The 21,388-nt window shown below is 63.4% G+C and overlaps 2 protein-coding genes across 5 annotated transcripts; one reads left to right on the plus strand and one right to left on the minus strand.

Moving 5' to 3' along the window:
• Window positions 1-961: 961 nt before the first annotated feature.
• Window positions 962-8,718, plus strand: FSCN2 (fascin actin-bundling protein 2, retinal). Its single transcript, XM_019735703.2, has 5 exons — window positions 962-3,608; window positions 6,947-7,103; window positions 7,427-7,548; window positions 7,871-8,038; window positions 8,128-8,718. The coding sequence occupies exons 1-5, from the start codon at window positions 2,783-2,785 to the stop codon at window positions 8,331-8,333; spliced, it is 1,479 nt and encodes a 492-aa protein (XP_019591262.1). The 5' UTR covers window positions 962-2,782; the 3' UTR covers window positions 8,334-8,718.
• Window positions 8,719-9,374: 656 nt separating this feature from the next.
• Window positions 9,375-20,922, minus strand: FAAP100 (FA core complex associated protein 100). Of its 4 annotated transcripts, none has more exons than XM_019735698.2 (10): window positions 20,674-20,921; window positions 20,408-20,526; window positions 18,777-19,711; window positions 17,485-17,641; window positions 15,940-16,709; window positions 15,723-15,859; window positions 14,427-14,543; window positions 12,916-13,002; window positions 12,373-12,510; window positions 9,375-10,810 (listed from the first exon to the last, which is right to left on the minus strand). In XM_019735698.2, the coding sequence occupies exons 1-9, from the start codon at window positions 20,836-20,838 to the stop codon at window positions 12,379-12,381; spliced, it is 2,619 nt and encodes an 872-aa protein (XP_019591257.2). In that variant the 5' UTR covers window positions 20,839-20,921; the 3' UTR covers window positions 9,375-10,810; window positions 12,373-12,378. The 4 variants fall into 4 exon arrangements, 2 of the variants coding, with proteins under 2 accessions (XP_019591257.2, XP_019591255.2); XM_019735696.2 differs by lacking the exon at window positions 9,375-10,810 and adding an exon at window positions 11,618-12,088; XR_012492288.1 differs by lacking the exon at window positions 9,375-10,810 and having other exon boundaries at window positions 12,449-12,510; window positions 12,916-14,037; window positions 20,674-20,922.
• Between the last annotated feature and the right edge of the window lie 466 nt (window positions 20,923-21,388).

Raw genomic sequence — 21,388 nt, forward strand, 5'->3', positions numbered from 1 at the left:
CCCAGCCCCATCCATGTGTACTTTCCCACACTCACGCCCAGATTCACACCCCCACTGCAGCCTCTATCTGCAGGGCTCAGCCCGCCACACCAAATACAGGGACTTGTTAAATACCTACTATGTGCCAGAACCTTGTGGGGGCGGGGAGAGGGGGTCTGTTCCAGAAAGGAACCATGACCCTAGCAAGCAGCTGGACAGGGTCCTGGGGTCCTGAGGGGAGGCAGGGAGTGGGAGGTCACTGCAAATTCCTTCCCTCTAAGAAAACCTGGGCTGGGAATCCCACCTCTTCCTGGGGCCTGAAAGGCCACCCCTTGGCTCATGCCCCTGGTCCAGTGCCAGACAGCCCCACCCCACCCCTACCTGGGGCTGTGGGGCCCCGGAATCGAGAGGCCACAGTCACTTTGGCTCTGCCGCTGAGAGGCTGCCGGAGCCAGACCCACTTAGTGCCTGGCGGCCGGGCTTCCTCTGCTGGGCACGTGATGCCTGCAAGCACCCTGCCAACGCCAGTCAGCGCTAATGAGGCCATCATGCACATCGGATGTCCCGGCTCCTTAGCAGCCTGGCTGGGGGTTCGGGTGTGGAGGAGGGGGACCGTGACTTGTACCACAAGCCAGGGACATTTCTCTGCATCGAGGCCTGGGCCCAGGCCCCTGGGAGGTGGGGGGGTTCTATGTGGACATCATCTCTGGACAGGGGCCCCATCCCCAACTGCATCTCCCTAGATGGGGCTCCTGGCACGCAGTCCAGCCGGGCACACAGGGCCCCACAGTGTGGGTCACAGAGGCGGACGATGCCAGCCCTCAGGGAGAGCCAAGACCAGCCCCTCACGGGGCCGACCCACAGCCTGCACCATGCTGTTGCCTGGATTTGTGCACGGGTCTCCTCCCTGCACCCCACTCCGGACACAGCAAGGGGATGGTCTCTTCTTCAATGTCTGTGTGTGCCAGTCTAGGTCACTGCCCAGGGCTGGGAGAATGGAGGAAGGACCTCTGACCTTGTGCCCATTCCTGACCAAGGGCCCTGTGCCATCTGCCCCGCCTGCTCCCTGGGGTCCACATATGCCCAGCCCCAGTTCCTTTCAGTCTGCTGGACCCCCACAGCATAGAGCCCCATCATGGCCTCAAGAGAGTTGGAGGCGCATCTGCCTGGAGCTTCAAGGGCACACGAGGATGGGGTGAGACTGGAGGCCATGGCTGGAAGTAGCCCACGGTCCCAAGTCCTGGTCCCCAGGGACGCCTTGAGGGTCACACGCTGTGACGAGGAAGAGGACACCAAGGCTGGCTCAGGCCCAGGTTGGGCAGCTCCGGTTTCACTACTTGGCTCCTGGCCCCTGAGGCAGGTGCAGGAGACAGACAGGCATGACCAGGCTGAGTGGGCCCACTGCAGGTCCCCAAAGACTGACCCCTGGGGCTCAGTGGCGAGGGGGTACCACTGGGAGGCCCCAGCAGCAGGGACAGGGTGGCGCTGGGGCCAAAGGTGACCAGCTCCTGGCCTCTCCTCGCCAGCTGGCCTCATCCCTGCATGGTCCCCGGGACCCAACCCCACAAACACTCCCGCAGTCAGGCCAGTTTCTGTGGTAATGTGGATGGCAGTTCAGGGCTCCCCCAGGCCACCCAACAAGGCTGGCTTGACCAGAGCTCACCCATAGAGGAGGGAGAAGCCTCACGGACCCCATGAGGTGCTCAGGGCACAGAGCTCAGCTCAGAGCTGGGCCCTCTGACGTGGGTCCGACCGCTTGTGACCTCCCTGTGCCCCCCAGGATGACACTGTCTGCTCCACAATCACGCTCTCCTGTCGCCCTACCCTGTGCAACACATTCGCTGGTATCTGTCTCCATCGTATAGCTGCCATCTTGGCCCTAAGCAGGGCCCTTTCTCTAGGGCCCAGCACAACCAGGCCACCGGCCTGGTGTGAGCACGGTGAGCAGCTGCCTCTCCACACTGCCTGCACCCTGGCTCCGGTCCGGGTGCCACAGCTGCCCGGACAGGGGCGCCTGGCCTGCTCACTGGCACCGACAGACCTGCTTGCCCCTTTCCCAGCCCAGGCCACCCTTGAGGAAGCATCAACTCAGGGCTGTGGGCTGCGGTCGAGGGGCAGCCTCAGGGGACAGCACATGACACAGGCTGCAGGCGCCCCGGGTGGGAGGCCTTGCCGTGCTCCTGGCAGCAGGAATCATAGAAGCCGTAACTGGATCTGGCCGAGGACCTGGCGGCTGCTGAGGGTGGAGGGCTGTGATCGGGTTGCGGCTGCACTGTGAGCTTTCCACCAGGCAGCTTTTTCTACATCGGGAAAGATCTGGGTTGGGCTGGTGAGTCCCTGCAGTGGGTCTGGGGGTGCTGGGGTGGGGCAAGGAGAGAGCCCAAGAGGTGCAGGAGCCACAAGGCGGGGCACAGGGCCCGAGCCGCAGGCCCCAGCAGCCGGGGGCCCCAGCAGCCGCTGGCGAGCACAAGGAAGAGGTCAGGTCTGCGGTGGGGGCGCTCTCCAGCCCCGAGGCCCCGGGTCCGGCCCGGTGCAGTCCAGGAGTGGCTGAAATCCAAGCTGGGGTAAGGACAGGCAGCCACTGTCCCTAAGCCGGCACAGCTCTGATCCGCCTCCCACCCGCCCTCTCCTGCCTGCTGGTCATGTAAGAGGTGCTCGGGCCCGCGGCCACTGGTCAGAGGCGGCATCCGAGCGGGCAGTGGGTCCATGACGCCGGCAGGGCCTGGGGGCTGGGTCTCTGGGGGACCTTGGGGGCCGTGAGCGCGCAGAGAGCTTCCCAGCCCCTCTCGGGCCTGTCTCCAAGATGCCCACCAACGGCCTGCACCAGGTGCTGAAGATCCAGTTTGGCCTCGTCAATGACACTGACCGGTACCTGACGGCCGAGAGCTTTGGCTTCAAGGTCAATGCCTCGGCTCCCAGCCTCAAGAGGAAGCAGATATGGGTGCTGGAGCCCTACCCGGGCCAGGGCACCGCCGTGCTGTTCCGCAGCAGCCATCTGGGTCGCTACCTGTCTGCCGAGGAAGATGGGCGCGTGGCCTGCGAGGCAGAGCGGCCGGGCCGTGACTGCCGCTTCCTGGTCTTGCCGCAGCCCGACGGGCGCTGGGTGCTGCAGTCGGAGCCACACGGCCGCTTCTTTGGTGGCACTGAGGACCGGCTGTCTTGCTTCGCCACCGCCATCTCTCCGGCTGAACTGTGGACTGTGCACCTGGCCATCCACCCGCAGGCCCACCTGCTGAGCGTGAGCCGGAGGCGCTATGCACACCTGTGCCCGCAGGAGGACGAGATCGTGGCCGACAGCAACACGCCGTGGGGCGTGGACGCGCTCATCACCCTCATCTTCCAGAACCGGCAGTACTGCCTTAAGTCCTGTGACAGCCGCTACCTGCGCAGCGACGGCCGCCTGGTCTGGGAGCCTGAGGCCCACACCCGCTACACACTCGAGTTCAAGGCAGGCAAACTGGCCTTCAAGGACTGCGATGGCCTCTACCTGGCGCCCGTGGGACCCACCGGCACACTCAGGGCTGGTCGCAACACACGGCCCAGCAAGGACGAGCTGTTTGACCTGGAGGAGAGTCACCCACAGGTAGTGATGGTGGCTGCCAACCACCGCTACGTGTCTGTGCGGCAAGGTAATGAGGGAGCATGGGGCCGGCCAGCCTGACCTCAGTGTGGGGCCGCGTGGGGGAGTGGCATCGCATCCATGTGGGTGAAGACGGATGTGTGTGGAGGTACACAACGCAGGTGGCTGGGCCGTGGACCATGTGTGGGGTCCCCACTGAGGGCTGCTGGCTTCAGTGTTACAAGAAGGAGTCTGTCTCAGGACAGCTGGGCAGCTGCTGAATGCAACACGGGCAGTGCCTAGCTGGCGGTAAGCGAGGCCCAGGCCCACTACTATGAAGGGCAGGAGGGTAGGCCATGCCCATACTGGGCTGCTCCCCACTCTCCACCTCTTATCTCGTACCACCCCACTTTCTGAACTTTAAAGGAAATTGGGGAGGGTGCCAAGGGCAGGGCAAGGAGCCAGCAGGAGTGGAGTGGGGCAGAGCAGCGGTCCCCACACCCGTGTTCCTGACCCATGGGTCCTTGTCCGGCCCCAGGCCAGCAGTCTCAGCTGCCACCCACTTGGGCTCTTGCCTCTGTGCAAGAAGAATGGCTGGGCATACCCTGACCTGGCACACTGCCACCCCCGATCCAGATGGCAGATCCCCAGTCATGAGCACCTTGGAGGAGTGGCCCAGCTGTGGTTATAGGGGCCCCTGCCTGCAGTCAAGGTCCTCAAGGCCAGTCCAGCACAGGAGCGGGCATTCAACAAACATGTCCTGTGCACTTGTCCTGGCATGTGGCCAGGTCCTGGGGTACAACAGAGGATGAACACCCCTGGTTCTTCCCACACTAGCTTCTGGCCTCGGCCAAGGCTTGTCAGTGAAATGTGGGCTACGATGTGAACCAGCTTCCTGAGTCAAAGGAGAGGCTGGACATGTTCAGCTTGCAAGCAAGGCTGTTGGAGGTGATGGTAAGAGTGGCTGTGGTGACAGAGACGGTGCTGGTGGTTCTGCTAGTGATTCTGGTGGTGTTGGTAGTGATGGTGTTGTTGGTAGTGCTGGTGATAGTGGTATTTTGGTGATGGTAGTGATGGTGGTGTTGCTAGTGTTGGTGTTGGTTTGGTGATGGTGATTTTGGTGTTGTTCTTGGTAGTGATGCTGGTGGTGGTGTAGAGATGGTGATGGTGAGGGATGGGCCTGAATGGACTATTTGTCATTTTCTGGACCACCCTGAATCTGACACCATCCCTTTTTTGGGGGAATCCCCCACTAACAATCAGATCCACCTCCCACTGTAGAAGCCAAGGTACCCCACATTTGTCTCCTCACTTCCCTTGCAATAAGCCTGAGGGCACGTGACCCCAGGTGTTCTGATGTAGACTGGGCAAGCAGAGTGTGAGGAAGCAGGATGTGGCACTTAGTCCAGGGGTGGTGGTGCCCCTAGACCACAGGCAGCTGGAGCAGTGGGTTCTGCAGAGTAGCAGCCTTGATCTCGGTCATCTTCCCTGCCACGCAACCCCTAAACCCGTCTCCAGTCGCCTGGGGTGTCTGTGAGCACCTGGCTGGCCTGGTTTCTCCTCCTGACACCTTTTCTTCCTGCCTTCATCAGCCAGGCTCTGCTTGTTTCTGCCGCCCTCACTGCTGGCCTTCACTGCCATGGTGGTGCTGACGGCCCCGCCACAGGCAGCGATTTTTGCTGCAATAACAAAAAATGGCTGCAAACTGTCAAAAGCCACAAGGACATTAATTATCTTATAAAGGGGAGTCTGGAGGCAAGGGCTTGCTGGGATCCCAGGCAGGACAGCATTAGCAGCTCAGTGGTGTCACCAAAGTCTTCTGCTCATTGCTCCTTGTGGAACCACTGTCCTAGGACTGGTCTGACCTCAAGCCAGTGCCCTCATGGTGGTCACTGCTATCCTAGGACTCACGTTCAGATGGACAAAGTCCAGAGGAAAAAGCAGCTCTGGCTCTTCTCATGTCTTCGCGGGAGTAAGGAAGGTTCTTCCATAAATACCCCCAGACACCCTTTGGTGCTCACATACCCACCTCTCAACCAATCCCTCCTGGGGATTGGCACCAACCAGGACTCCAGACGCCTCTCCCACCTCAGGTCAGGGCCCCAGAAGCAGATGGCTGTGTGAGATGGGGCCCCTGGAACACGTCCTGTCTGGAGGGTGTGTGCATGGGCTCACTGGGGACACCACCAGGGTTGGCCTTAGAGATGGCGGCAGAGGCATGCGGTCCCCGGCCTCAGGACCCCTGGTCTTGCTCCTGCCTTGCCACCTGTGCGATGGCTCCCTCATCCCCTCAGGTGTGCTTCAGTGTCACCTTCCCGCGAGGCTGGTGAGGCTGTCCCCGGCCAAGGCCCACAGTGTTCTTGGACAGTGGACACACCGTTTTGTCATCTGCCGCTCCCTGCAGACGATGGGTGCCAGGAGGGAAGGGCCGTTTTCTGTGCTATCGGACTGCGGGCCCAGGGCAGCATGTGCTCACTTAGTTCAGGACTGCTGACGGACAGTGGGGATGCCCGTGAAAATGCCAGGCCACCTTCTTTGCCTCTGAGCAGTGACCCGCATGAGAGGGAAGCCCAGCCTGGGGATTCTGGAGGGAGCAGCCTTTGGGAGCCGATGGGGGGTGGGAGGCCCCAGGCTCTCCAGTGCCAGCCCTGCTGGGTGCCTGCCTTTCCTTTCTAGGGAGGGTTGGACGGGATGTGGCCCCGACCCTCAGGCCCTGAGCGCGCTCTGCCACCACCCCTCCTGGACATGCCACAGCTTGTGGGGAACTTTGTGATCTGACACACCAATTGGACTGGCCAGTTGCCATAGAAACAAAGACTCGGTTTATGGGAAGATACTGGGGCGGCTCCAGCGCCTGTTTGCTGCCCCCCTACCCTCAGCATAGATGCCCCCAGTCCCTCCCCCAGGGCTCCTGGGAAACCCCTCACATGTGAGTGCAGGGACGGGGAGCTGACCGGGGGCCAGCCTCTGCGCAGTGCCTGGGAGTGGACCCCAGGCCTTGGCTATGTCCCAGGCCACAGCACTGGGGACAGGGACCCCACTGTGCCCACACAGTGGCTTAGGAGTGAGTTATAAATAAAGGCGGGGGAAGTGCCAGGTCTAGAGCGGAGCCAGCAGATTATCTGCCGATTAATGGAGGCAGGGGATTTGCTGGCACAGAAAGGCCTGGCTCCTGGGCTGTGGTGTGAGCTGGGCAGGGCCTTTAGGGAGCAGCATGTGTGGATCCATGTGCCCACATGGCCCTGGGGACAGAGTTCCCAGACCCTGAAAAATGCCTTCCAAATCTTCTCAGGTTCTAGATGAGACCCCCTCCGGCTTTGGGGTTGCCCCAAGAGCATGCTTCCCCATCCCTCTGCTCCCTACCCACCCAGGGAGAGGCGTGAGGGGCTTCCCATCTCCTCCCTCCAGGGGTCAACGTCTCAGCCAACCAAGATGAAGAATTGGATCATGAGACCTTCCTGATGCAAATTGACCGGGAGACAAAGAAGTGCACCTTCTACTCCAGCACTGGGGGCTACTGGACCCTGGTCACCCACGGGGGCATCCAGGCCACAGCCACACAAGTGTGAGTGCACCATCGCTGTCTCCATCCGCACCTTCACTTCCACCTCCACCACCATCACCACCACTATCTCCACCACCATCCCTGCCACCACCACCCTCCTCACATCCCCGTCATTCCCCCACCACCATCACCCCCCCTACCTCAACCACAAGGACGTTGTAGCCGCCCAGCCAGGAGAGAATCTTCATTGGGGTGGGGGACAGCTCTTAAAGGTGGTGGGTGTGTCCCTGGGGGGAGTGGTACTGGCCCTGAAGGGATGGGAAGCCCTGACCCTGAGCCCCCACATCCTGCTGCTCTGAAAGGACCTTGTCCTGCCCCTCCAGTTCTGCTACAACCATGTTTGAGATGGAGTGGCGTGGCCGGCGGGTGGCCCTCAAGGCCAGTAATGGGCGCTACGTGTGCATGAAGAAGAACGGGCAGCTGGCGGCCATCAGTGATTTCGTGGGTGAGCACTCCCCGCCTGGCCAGCTGGGACCTCTGTCCAGGGGCGGCACCTGCTCAGAGACCGTGTCCATCAGTGTCCCCCACCCCTCCCGCGCCATGGAAGTGCTGCTACTCTGGCAGTGGCCACACTTGCTGGTCAAGGTCATCACTGTTAACATCAGGGGAGCAGTTAGATCCCAGGGAGCCCTTATGTCCACTGCACTTCTGTGAGCCCGGCCTCGCGGCGGCAGGACCTTGCCCGTCCGAGTCCCGCAGAGCCCTCTCAGGGCGGGCCGGGTTACGGCCCACGCTACCGGCCTGCACAGGGAAGGCTCTCCCCGCAGGCCAGGACGAGGAGTTCATCCTCAAGCTCATTAACCGGCCCATCCTGGTGCTGCGCGGCCTGGACGGCTTCGTGTGCCACCGCCGCGGCTCCAACCAGCTAGACACCAACCGCTCGGTCTACGACGTCTTCCATCTGAGCTTCAGCGACGGCGCCTACCAGATCCGAGGTGCGAGCGGCGTGGGGCCCGGAGCGAGGGGGGGCGCGGCGGGCGGGGCCGGGAGCAGCGCCCCCGCCGACGCCCTCTGGTCCCCCCAGGCCGCGGCGGCGGGTTCTGGCACACCGGCAGCCACGGCAGCGTATGCAGCGACGGCGAGCGCGCCGAGGACTTCCTCTTCGAGTTCCGCGAGCGCGGCCGCGTGGCCATCCGCGCCCGGAGCGGCAAGTACCTGCGCGGCGGCGCCTCGGGGCTGCTGCGCGCGGATGCGGACGCACCCGCCGGTGTCGCGCTCTGGGAGTACTGAGGGCGCGGCCCGTTGTCCCCATTAAACCGTGTCTGAGTCGCAGCGGCTGGCGGGCTCGGTGGCGCCGTTCGGGGCGGGCGCGAAGGGTCTGCACCTGGGGCCGCGCGCGCTGGCGCTGCGAGCGGGGGGATGGGCCTCGTCGCTCAGCTCAGAGCCTGGACGCGCGTCCCGCCCGCGGCAGCCCTCCCGGGTCAGCCCCGGGGTTCCTGCGATGGTTTCTCGACTTCTCTATCCCTCACGCCCGGGAAACCCAGGGTTGGGGGCCTTGTCCGGGAGGAGGGGCCAGCCGATTAACGCGCCCCCCACCCCCATCCTGCACAACCACAGCCCTGGGTCTCCTGTCCTGTCTCCCACACAGCTCCTTTCCACCCAGCATGGGGGCAAGGCAAGCCTGTTAGAGGTCTATGGGGTCAGCGTGTCTCCATGGAGCATCACTGCGCCTCTCCTCAGGTGCAGGGTCTTAGGGAATCCCCAAGAGGCATGATGGAAAAGCGACCCCCACCCTCCCCAACAGGGCCACAGATGGCCAGCCACAGGGGCCTTCTCAGCTCCAGCCACCCAGCCACACTGAGCCCAGGAAGGGAGCTCACAGGCCAACCTCTCCCCCCAACTTGCATACAGAGCTCTTCACCTGCCCAGCCCCCAAGCACTCTGCCCACCCTATGGCCAGAGTGAATGATGGGACAAGGCCCATGGTTCACCACGTGTCTCCCCACACAGCCCACAAGGACCCCTCCTTAGGCCAAGGCTTCTTGGATGGGCTGGGTGACCTGTGCCTTCCAAGGTGGGGGCGGGGTGGAAGACATGCCTCCTGGGATTGGTCAGGACCTTGAAGATGGGGTTATGAGGGACTGGGGGGGTAGGGTGCAGGTAGGAGGCAGCCTGAGGGAAAGCCTGGAGCCCAGAAGGAGTATGACCTCACCCAAAGATGACACCTTCGCTGCCCTTCCCCTAGGCCCAAGCCCTCTCCCCACCCAGGGGCAGCCCTAGCTCTGGCTTGGGGCCTGAAGACCCCCCTCCAGTGAGTCCCGAGGAGGCAGGTCCGTGGGAATGGGGCACTTTAAGAAAGGAGGGCAGCAGGGAGGGGGTGCAGAATAGGTTCGGGAAGATCAGATGTCAGGTTGAGGAAATGGATGAGAGGCGTTCTGGGGGTGGGGAGGACCTGCCAGCACAACCTCCCAAGCCTCCGTGTAGCCCCTCTCCAGGGACCTCACTGCCCTCCCTGCACCTAAGGGACAAAGAAAGGCGGGGATTTGTGTGGGCTGGCACTAGCTGACCCTGTGAACTGACGCTGGATCCCCAGGCCGGGCAGTAGGTGGCTCTGAGCTGCCCCCTGGTGGCGTCTGGGACGAAGGATTGGGGGCGCACGCGCCAGGGTGCTGAGCCTAAGGCAGCAGCAGCAGGCCTCCGTTCCCTGACCCCACACGGTGTCAGGGAGGGGTCTCACTTTCCCTGACCTCAGCCAGGCAGCCACCGGAGAGAGGAGGCAGGGGACAGTGCCTGGGGATCCTCGGAAGGGGCCAGCTGGGGTAGTAGTGACACCCTGGCACCGGCTGGGACTGTATGGAGAGGGACACTGTGGCTGAGGTAGCTTGGACTGTGTGCAGGGGATGTCACTGTGGTGGCCAGCCTGGGGCCTCATACACAGCAGGGAACTGCAAAAGGGCGTGTGGTGTGCAGTGTGGTGCCCACTCTGGCCAAGGGGATGCTGAGAAGGGGCAGATGAGGGCTCCTGGGACACGTCTGTGGCCCAGGCGGCTCCCTGAGCGGCTCAATGTGGAGTGTCACTTCTCCTGGCTGTACGTCCCCAAGCACCCATCCCACACCGCCCTGTCTTTGGGTACTTTCCTTGCTGCAGTTGGGTCTTGATTGTTCACCCAGCTCGCTCACTACGTGTCACTGCTGGGTTGAGGTGTGTCACCTTGTGGTTTGTGTCCTATTAGTCCTGTCCCTCCTTTCCTGTCTCCTCTGACTTATCAGGTTTCCCCCATTACTCCGTTTTACCCCCCTTTTGCTCTTTAGGTGTATGTGTAGTTTTTCTCCTTTTCGGGACACTGCAGTGTGCACCTAACATGGCCGTCTGCCTGAATCAGCATCACCGCGTCCATGGCAGGCAGGCAGGAGAGGTCCCTCCCACTGCTCCCACCGGGTCCCAGGCAGAGCAGCGCTCACGTCTTGAGTGTTTTCCTTGAGAACCCAGCAGAGGTGGCAGGCTTGCTAGGATAGCTCTCAGCTCTGTGACCACCACCATCTGTCATGAGCTACACAGTGGGGACGAGGGACGGCCAGGAGACCCCCTGGTACCTGGGGCGATGGCCCAGTGTTGCTCCTCTGTACACCACACTGGTGCCCGCCACCCCCTGCAGAGCTGAGGTTCTCGGGGCTGGAGAAAACGCTGGCGAGGGCATGACAGAGGGCAGCTGCTCTGACACCGTCCCCGACCTGCTGGCATCCACGGGGGTCTGGGTAGGTGAGTCCTGCAGGCCAACAAAAGATCCAGGTCTGCTCTGGGCTCCATGCAGCTTGTGCTGGAGAGTGGGGGTGCTGGGGCAGGGCCTGGGACGCGTCACCCTTCTCTGTGGCAGGCACGGGCCCTTTGAGTGTTGTCCTCTGCCTACTCCCACAGGGCTTGTCTGTCTCAGGGTACCTGTGGACTGACCTGGCCACTCCATCCACCCCCATGGAACTCAGAAAAGTGACAGAAGGGTGACCCTTGAGAACAGCTGGGCATGCTGCTGCTGAGGGCACAGAGCCTTCCCAGGCTGGGCCGGGGCCTCCCTTCAGGTTGCGTAGGGACCACTGGGCCAGCACAGGCTGGGGAACCTGCTCGCTCGCCGTGGAGGTCACTGTCACAGCTGCTCCCAGCCAACATGAGATGAGGGCAGTCCTGGGTGGGCTGGCCATCTGCATGTCCTCCCTCCTGCCCTGGAGAACCCCCCCAGTGTGGGGTCTATGCAGTGACCATCCACTCTCCTAGACCCTGACTCGGAGGACCCTGCTGGCTCTTCTTCCTTTGTGGAGGGTGACAAGGTGGCCTTGGTCCTCCAGAGAGGGGCCCTCATGACCGAAAGGGCCGATGGGTGAGCTGCATGGACTGCTCTGTGAGCTGGGGGCTCCAGAGCTGGCCCCAGGGCCACGGAGGCCAGTGCAGGGCCCACCTGGGCAGTGCAGCGGCACCAGACTTAGTGGGGTGTGGACAGAGCTGGGGGGCCCCCAGGAATTCAAGTCAAAGCCGCCACCCAACAGAGGGGGAGGGGTAACAAAACTGCAGAGTTGGAGGCAGCTCAACAGAAAGGGTCAGTTGTCATGGCAGCAGGGGCCTTCACAGACCCAAGAGTCATCTCAGCAAACATGGAAAAGACTAGCACCGCGGGGCCCACCCTGCTGAAGGGCCCTGGAAATGCTGTAGCCCCAGCCCAAGCCACACCCAGGAGCACCCCCCCTTGGTCTTTGTGCTTTGGCCACAGGGAACACCTCCCACTTGGTGACCCCAGCAGTGCAGGCAGGGCTGAGGTGCCCCGAGCGGGTGCCTCCAGGAACAGCAACAGCCAGATCCAAACTCCCCACCCCAAGTCCCAGCCTGAGCCGTCTCTCTCCATGGCCTTCGCAGGCCGCCTGGGCAACACCGCTCCTGCCCTGGGGTCTGCACCCCATGTTCTGGGCCAGGCTTCTCAGTGGAGGGGACATCGCTGATCCAACCTGAGCGCACTGGGTGGGAGACCACACAGCAGCAACAGTGCGGAGGCTGTGGGCAGCTGTGGAGGAAGGGAACGGAGCCATGTGGGTGGAGGCCGTGACCCCAGGGGGGTGGGGCGGGGCCCAGGTGGCTGCCCTGAAACTCGATTTACAGTCTACACCACCGTGAGGGTGGCCAGGTGGCCACATGGGGGCCATGCAGCGCCAGGAAGCTCATCCCCAGGCCCCCGCTGCCACAACCAGCCAGCAACTGCGTCCCAGCTCCGAAGCCTGTCAGTTGCCTTTTGAGTCCCGGGTTTTTCCCCATAAAAGCACGCAGGCACTGAGTTGCCAGCAGGCCCACCTGGTGTCACAGCAGCAGGAGGCTGGGGCTGCGGAGCTCCCTGTGCACCTGCAGGAGCCTCTCGGCCGTGGCACAGGAGCGGGCTTCGTCCTCTGTGCACAGTCGGTCACGCAGCGTTTGCACCTCTCGCAGCAGCATCTGCAGGGGGGGAGCTGACAGTGGATAGGTCCCTCACCCTCCCACTGGGCATGTCACCGGGTCCCTCTGGGGGACACCCGTCACACACAAATCCTCCTTGAGACATGGTAGGCAATCCAGGAAAAACACTCATCTGTGGCCTTACAGCATGGGACACCTACCTGGCCACTGAAGACCCCTCAGAACAGAAGAGTGGCCGGCTGAAGGAGAGATCTTGCTCCCCAGGTGACAGAAGGGTCCTAGCCAACAGGTAGGAGCGGGGCCAGAGCCAGAAGTGACATCACCCACTCTCTGCCCCCTCCTACCTCAGTGCTGAGGACTGGGTGGGCCCTGCCAGCTGGGACCCAGGAGCCTGGCTGGGGCTGGTCCTCACTGCCCAGGCTCGTGGGAGGTCTGGGGCCTCACCTCGTGGTTGGCTTGGATCTGGTGCAAATACTGCATGCGGACGTCAGGTGGGTTGGAGCCCTGGGCAGCCTGTTCCAGGACCATCCTCTGGGGAGACACGGGGCAGGTAGCTGGGGAGTGCACTTCCTGAGCCAGGTGGCCCCTTCCCGCCCCTACATCCACCCCTTTGGTCTCCCCGCTCCATCCCCATTTCCCCCCAGAAGCCTCAGGGCCTCGCCTGCACGTGCAGGCACACACCAGCCCCAGCCTGACCACCTCAGTTCTTCCCCCCCACTGCCCGCCCTCCCGTCCTGAGCTGCCTTCAGGCCTTGCTCCAGCCGGTCAGCATGTTCCCTCAGCCCACTTGAGCTGCTCCAGTCCCATGGGCTCCCGAGGCTCAGATCCAGTGTGGACAGGTGTACACAGCGAGGCCCCCACTGGCACAAAGCGCAGAGACTGCGAGGGGGAGCAGGAGGGGCAGCCCAAAGTAGACGCTGCACACCAGGCAGGGTCCCAGAACCGAGCAGCTAACTGTCCACCTCGTGGCTGCCATGCACCACAGGGTCTGGGGACGGCCCGCACATGAGGCCCAGTGAGGGGACGGCTTGGCTCCACTGGGCCGAGGAACGTGGGAGCTGGACAGCTCTCGGCATGGAACGTGAGCAGTCTGAGGACGGTGTCACTGACGGGCAGAGCCCCCGACAGGCAGCACCACAGCCCTGGAGACCATCCTGAAGACTTGAAGTTCAGGGCTAGATTCCTGAGCTGGCTGGGACTGCCGCAGGGCATCGGGCTTGCCTGGGCACAGCGGGGTCCAGAGCAGCAGCCCTCAGAGGCTCGTCAAAGCTCAGACCGCAGGCTCTCTGGTTCTCAGACTGGGCAGGGGCCTGAGCACGTGCACTGCTAAGTCCCAGGGGAGGCTGACGCAGACACCACACTTAGGAAAAGTCCAGGTCGGCTGGTGCTGCGACCAGAGCCCTGTGTGGGAGGAGATGGGCTGCAACACTTTCTTCTGGAACGTGAAGACCTTCTCAGGCTCGGGAGTCGTGGCCCCAGCGCCCACATGGGATTGCAGCAGCCTGCTCCCGCATGAGGTGGCCGGGTCCCAGGGCTGCAGAGGGGGCGGTTGCCAACTCCCACTTCCTGGGCAAAGACATGGAGGCTCAGACAAGCCGACACCTCGTCCCGTGACCTGGGCCCAGGGCGTCTGACCTCCGGCATGGCCTCTCCACATGGCCTCTGCTCAGCCAGCCAAGTGCAGAAACCTCCAGGTAACCATGGCAGGTGCTAAGTGGTGATGGCGCCCTTTAATCTGTCAACTGCGAGGGCTCTGAGCACCCACCCAGGGGGCTGCTGCCAGGAGGGTAAGCAGCAAACCCCCACCCCCCAGCTTACCTGTAGGACACATGCATTTGGAAGCAGAGAGAAGTGGGGAGACTGGGCTGTAACCCCCATGCAAGGAGCCACAGACCCCCAAGGTCCTGTCCCACCACCTCATAGAGGCCACCCAGCAGGCCGGTGGGCTGACGTACCTGCATGCGCCTGATGACAGCGTGGTGGGCCATGCACATGTTGGCTGGAGAGGGGCTCTCCACCTGGATCTCCACGGCCTGGATGGGCCCCGCCAGGCACAGGTCGGTCACGGCCAGCTGCCATACACGAGGGGCTCGTGTCTACCCTCAGCCCTGGGGCCCTAGCTCCCTGGCCTGGGCTGCCCGCTACACTGTCGTGGGCAGCCAGCGTGCCCAGGCCCGATCTCCCCACCCGACCTCAACTCCCACCTGGAGAACCAGCCAGCTGACCAACAGTAAACCTGCTCCCTCACCTAGGTACAGCCCTGCTCCCTCGGGAACCAGACCCACGGCCCCCAGTGGAGAACAAGGTGACTGCCATGACCGTACCGCCGTGGACAGCCCACACCTGGACCCCGTCCACAGCCCACAGTGGATGATCCAGGTCACCTGACAGCAGGGTCAAGGTTTCAGGCATGAAAACAGAGTGGGCTGGATGGTCAACGTCAGAGCTCAAGTGACCTCCAGAGGTTTTGACTGCAGTGAGCTGAAGACTGGCAAGGACAGGCTGAGGGCCAGGGCAGTGGGCTCACTCTCCACCCACAGAGCACAAGGCAGGACCCTGGGGGCCTGGGGACTCGGGGGAGGATGCTGTGACTTGCAGCTCTTTCTCTGGTGTCCGTGGAATGTGCTGGGCACCCACAGGGCTAAGGGCCCTGCCCCCTTCCCACATACACAGCCACCGCCAGGCCTCAGAATCAGAGCCCAGGGACTCCCTAACCCTGACACCAGCCTGGTCTTGGCCTGACCAGAAAGGGCTATGTGTGGGCAGCGGCCAGCTCCCTGAGCCCAAGACAGCCTCTATCCAGCACCCTCCAGGATGTATGTCCTGGCCACTTGAGCTCTGTGACCGCCTCTAACACTGGAACCTAAGGGTCTGTGGATGTGACCCTGGGCGGGCTGTCAGGAGGGTCTGAGAGAGGAAGGTGTGCAAGAGGGAGGGGCTGGGGACCTGGCTGCCCCCTGGTGGTCTAGGGGTGAGTGGCTGGGGCTCATGTGGCAGGGGCCATTCCTGGGGACACAAGGCAAGCCCGAGCAGTGCTGGGGTGGGGCCACGCACGCAGAGCAGTGCACGGCTGCCTGGCCCTCCCTGGGGACCTGCCCCAGCACAGCCGCACCTCAGAGCCAGGCACGTCCTGATCCCCTGGAGGGTGTCCCCCCTGAGCCACCCAGAGACACTGCTGGCTCAGGGACCCCACTGAGAACCCCTGGCACCGAGGCCGACTTCCCCAGACAGACACCCAACCCCCTGCTTGCCTCATGGACGGTGAGGTGGATGTCAGTCCCATCTGGGGCTACTCCCTGGACAGAGGACAGTGCTCGAGCCCTCACGACATCTGCAGTGGCATTCTCGGCGAGGAGCCACTGCAGGGTGGCACAGCACAGGGACACACCTGAAGGAGACAGGTACAGGCCATGGGCTTGAAGGCCTCAGGGCCCTGCAGCCAGAGTGAAGCCAGTCAGTGCCACCAACCTGAGTAACTGTCCCCCAAGGCGGCCCTGAGCAGCTCTGCCGACACCCTGATTGCAGCCACTGCCGGGGGCAGGTGCTTGGCCCGCAGGGACGTGGGTTCTGCCTGCTCACTGCCCAGCCTGCGGCAAGTTGCCAGGAAGGTGTTCACAGGGTGGCCAGCGGGGCTGAGAGGGCTGGGGGCCTGCGTATGGGGCACGGCCAGGTCAGAGAAGCGCAGGGCGTGCAGCACGTCCACCACGTGCTCGCTCAGGGGCAGGCACACGCCCTCCTGCCCAGGCAGGACGTCTGGGAGGCACTCATCCAAGGAGTCCTTGAAAGAGTCAGAGGGGGCCAGGGCCCTGCCTACAACCTCCCTGAGGCTGTAGAAGAGCGCGCAGGACACTGTCACGGGCAGGTTGAGCACGCCGTCCTCGCCAGGGCCCAGGGTGAGCGTCACCTCCTGCCGACCATCGGGACCGAGTCGGTCCACGGGCATGGTGTAGGTCACGGCCGGGCCGGCCGAGTCCAGCTCTGAGGCATGGGGGCTGGCGAGCACCTGGACGCACAAGGCCCAGCCCCGGTCCAGGCGGAAGCCACTGCTGTTGTCCAGAAGGCAGGTGGCAGTGAGCAGGTCACGCAGCCCTAGGCGGATCCAGGAGGTAGTGATGGAGCATGAGATGGGCCGGGGGCCCTCCCGGGGGGACAGCAGGGCGCAGCCCACGTGCATGGCTTCGTTGAGACACATCAGGGCCCTATTCCGCCGGTCAACCGCCTTCTTCAGAGAAGACACTCTAGGAAGAGCAAATGTGGCACCCAGGGAGGAGCGAAGGTCAGGACGGCGGGTGGCAGGTCCCCCGCTCCCAGGGTCAGGAGGGACCACAACTTTGCTCCTCGACAAACAGCAAGTGAGGAGCAAGCCCCCGCCTCGAGGAGCTCCCCGTGCGCCCATGTTACCCGCACCTCTGACCCAATCCCTCCGCCTGGGCAGCAGGAGGAGGGAGGATGGAGCTGGAGAGGCCTGTGCATGGTGGGCTGGGCCTGGTCCACGGGGCTCATGGAGGCGGTCCCCACCACAGCCCCAGGGTCCAGATGGTGCCCAGGGCCGGGCTGGCCTTCCCCACTTGCTGAGTTGTTCTGAGTTGGTCCCTTCGCTTCTCTGTAGCCACCGTGATGGCCTGGAGGGTGGCACTACAGAAATGGGCCTGACGTACAGGAGTCTAGGGCGTATGGACGCTCACACAGGGCCATGGGAGGGCAGGTGAGGGCTGAGAGAAGCCTGCTCTCTGAATAGGTCAGAGGAAGGGGCCGCTGGCCCCCTCACTGAGAGCAGGGAGGAGGCCTCCGAGGGGAGGAGTCCCCAAGGAAAAGGTGGGGGACGGTCTGAGAAGACAATGGGTGCCCCTTCTGTCTTCCGAGGCAGGCAGACTTTAGTGCTGCTTTTTGCCAGGCAATCTGAGGCCTGGGGTTCTGCTGGTGGCCAGAGGCAAAGTCGCACAGCTGGCCTGGACCACTGCCCCACGGTTCCCACCCAGGACATCACCTACCAGGGACGCGGCCCCTGCTCACCTCTCGGAGACCGTGCCAATTCCACAGAGCAACTCCTTAATTTTTTGGCCAGCATTCGCCATGGTCACTCTGGTGGGGCGAGGTGTCTCAGAGCCCAGGTCCAGGCTGCAGGTCATTAAGCGGCCTTTGGCAGACAAGGCCAGGAGCTCAACACCACCTGAAGATGGACATGGGCGGGGACCAGTCAATGGGAGGGAGGGCCACTCCCCCAGCAGCTGCCCCTGGACTCAAGACAAGTGCTGGCGGAAAACCAGCACCCACCTGAGGCCCTGAGGACGGCCGGGACGTGCACCAGGGGCTGGTGGAACTGCCTGTGCTCACCTTATGCACACCTGGGAGGGGACAATGGCACAGCAGATGTGGCACCAGTGGCACACTGTACATGGACGGGACTAAAAGGGGCCATATAAGGACCTGTGTGGGGGCACCGTGTCAGCCAGATGAGGCGAAGCCGTGCGGGCCCCTCACTGTGGTGTCGCTCTAGCTGGGCTGTCCTGGAAGCTCTTAGTCTCTGGGGCTCCCCATTACTGGCCTACCAGCGGGGCCCCCAGGAAACAGGCTTATATTTGTTCCCTAACCCCAATTCCCCAGAGGCTGAGCCCTGCCCAAAGGTGGGGCAGCTGGACAGGGAGGCCCCTCCCATGCATCTTCCCACACCCTGCCATCCCCAGGGCCCTCTCCCTGCTGAGCACTTGTTTCACATTGATAACTGTCCATGGCAGGCCCTGTGATGACTCACAGGCTGTCTTAAGATGAATGTGTCCTGGGGTAGGGTGGCTCTGTCCCTTTCCCCCTAACATTGGGCAAACACAGCTAAAACCCTCTGTGGCTCTATCCGGGAAAACACACCATCAGCTCCTGGATGCCACCCGCCTCCAGTGCAGAGTGGGCACATTAGCAGGCCACACGGTAAGCGGGGCAGATGTTTGCTGGTGTTCAGAAGTGTAAAGGCTTGACCTAAACCCCTTGGTTCTCCCCTGAACTACCTGCGACGTAAGAGCGTCACAGGAAGACACTTTCCCTGGTCACCCAGGTGCAGACCCCACCCAGGCAGAGTGGCACACCTGCTCCTAAACCCATAGGACAGTCAGGCACTCCCTGAGCCCATGACAATGACTGTCAACCACGAAGCTATGCTAGATGAGGATAAGCAGCCTGCCCTGTCAGGCTTATGGAAGACAGGAATGAGGCAGGGACAGGTCAGTTCACTGAGAAGAAGACTGACCATGGGCTGGGGGCAGTCCACCTGGCCCCAAGGCTTCGGTTTTTCAGGTTTAAACAGTGGCTCATACCTTCAGCCATGCTAGATGACACACAGAGAGTGACGACACTGCAGACACTTAAGCTGGCTGGACACAGCAGAGAGGGCAGGCCTCCTGGACCCCCGTTGGGCTGCATGGGGTCCTTGTGGGCACCTCCCTGAGCCAGGTCCACCACACAGAGGTTGGAAGGGGTGCTGTGGTACACACGGCCATCCCTGCAGCACGCTGCACAGAGCACGGGCCCTGGCAGGCAGTACTCCCGCAGCTCTGGCACCAGGTTCCCTGCCTCGTCCCAGCTGGCCTTGATGGCCAGCGTCCGGCCATGGTGACCAAGCGCCACCAGGCAGTCAGAGGACGGGTCCTCCACATCCTCAGCCAGTGGCTCTGTCCTCAAGGCCCCGATGAAGATGATGGGCTCCTCCAGGTGATGGAGGATCTTGACAAGGGCCTTCGGGTCACCAGGGGCGGACTGAGAGGTGACCAGGGTCTTCAGGACCACAGAGCAGAGCTGGCCATCGGGGAGACCACAGACGATCACAGGTGATTCCAGGAGGGAGGGGTCAGCTCCAAAGAGTAGCCCAAAGAGGGCCCCCTCCAGTGTGAAGCCCCCAGGACCCCGAAGGGGTCCGTGCAGGGCCCCAGAGCCTGGTGGTGACACACAGCACAGGACTGGGAGGAAGCGGGGGGCTCCGGGCTCCCCCGCGCTCCCAGCTGGGGGGGTGTAGGTGGACAACTCCACCTCACCGATGAGGCCTATGGGCCTGGGGTCCTCCCCTGGACAGGGACGCTCGAACAGTTGCACCTTCCACTGGGTGGGGCCCTGCGCCAGTGTGACGAGCGCCGAGTCGAGCACAGTGAAAGCACACAGTGTGGCGTCAGGAAGGACACAGGTGTCTGGGTCCACGGGGATCACACGGTAAGGGGGCTCCCTGTCCTCGTCGTCCCCACCATTCTGGTTCACAGACCTTTGAGAACACAGGAAACTGTCAGTAACGATGTTCACACGCTGCCATGACAACCTGCCACTGAGCACGCTGGCTCTGGACCCTTCACAGGGAGCGGTCTCAGTGGCCATCACCGTCCTTCAACAGTGTGGGGGAGGCTCAGCAGGGAGCAGGTGGCCAACCACAGCGCTCCCACCTGCCCCATGGACTGGTCAGCTCAGCACTGGTCACCCAGGGACACACACACAGCAAGGTGTTCCGCCGGGAAACTCACTGCAGACCTGTAGCACCCCGAGGCCTCATGTCTGCACCGCACCTACTATCTTTCTATGTCCTAAGCCTGCAGTGAGCAGGCCCACGCCCAGGCTCTGCTCTGGCACTCGAGGGGCCCGGCTCCTTAACATGGATCTCCTCTACCCACTGACTCGGGGATCACAGAAACCCAGAGGACACAGGACCACCGAGGCCAAGAAAGCAGGTCCTGCTCCTGGCTGCAGACTCAGCAGTCTGCAGCCCGTCTCCTGAGGATTCTCTGCGAGCAGCAGCCTGTCAGAGAACGCAGGTGCTGGGGGTGGGGGCACCCACGACGGAGGACCACGAGAGGGCTGGTGAGGGTTCGTTCTGACCCCAATCCAGGGGCAAGCGGGCCACACAGGCCACAGGGCGGTGCCTGAGGGCAGGGCCGCAGTTTAGACCCGCCCAGCGACCCCTCCTCACCTGCTCGCCTGGTCCAAAGACAAGCAATAGATGCCCCTCCGGGCGCACAGGACGTAGAGCGCCCTGCGAAGGGCCAGCGCCTCCAAGTGCCACACCTGACCGGGAAACTTGTACACCGCCTGGACGTCGGGGAGGCAGAGAACGGCACATACTACTTCCAAACGACCGCCTGGAACGCGCCGGCCCCTCGGGATGACCCGGAGCCCCGCCTCTCCCCAGCCGCCCCGCCCCGAGCGGGCCCCCGGCCCCCGGCCCCCGGCGCTCACGGTCAGCAGCCTCCCCTCGCGGTCGTAGACGTAGACCAGCTCCCTCCCGGTGGACAGGAAGATCTGCGCCCCGTGGCCCAGCACGCGGGGCTTGCCTGCCGGGAGGCCCCCGAGCGGGCAGCGGAAGCCCGCCAAGTAGTCGACGCGCGGAGCGAGGCCGGCCATGGTGCGGGCCCGACGCGAGGGGGGCGTGGGGAAGCCGCTCCGCGCCCGCAAGGGGCGGGGGCGCTGTACGGCCGCCCACGTCGTGGCGCGGCCTCCGCCGTAAAGCGGAGCGACGGTGTCGGGGGCGGGGCCCCGGCGCGCAGTGGGGGAGGCCTGGCCGGCCGGTCCCCGTCGTGGGGTCTCGGCTGCGTGGCTGGGAGGCCACGCTGCTGCCATAAGGCGGGTGGACCCAAAGAGGTTTAATAAAGGGCCAAGGTGTTTAAAGCCAAATGCCGGACGCCCAGTGGCCTGACCACCGCGTGGCCGGAGACGCCTTCCGGGGGGGGGGAATGCCCTGCGGGTCTACAGTATCTCCCACGCCCGTGCGGGGCCCTTGGGGCTCACTTGGCTCGGTACCGAGTCCTGCTCCCCTGGTGCGCCCTAGAGCCGGGCCGGCTCTGGCCCCGGGCCAGCACGCGGGCTCCCCTAGGGCGGGGGCGGGGCCCTAGGCTGGCAGAACTCCTTGGAGCAGGCGGTGGCTCCCACAGCAATTTTTCTAGGGCTTCGCGAG

This window comes from Rhinolophus sinicus, linkage group LG15 (assembly GCF_036562045.2).
Source record: "Rhinolophus sinicus isolate RSC01 linkage group LG15, ASM3656204v1, whole genome shotgun sequence".
Taxonomy (NCBI): domain Eukaryota; kingdom Metazoa; phylum Chordata; class Mammalia; order Chiroptera; family Rhinolophidae; genus Rhinolophus; species Rhinolophus sinicus.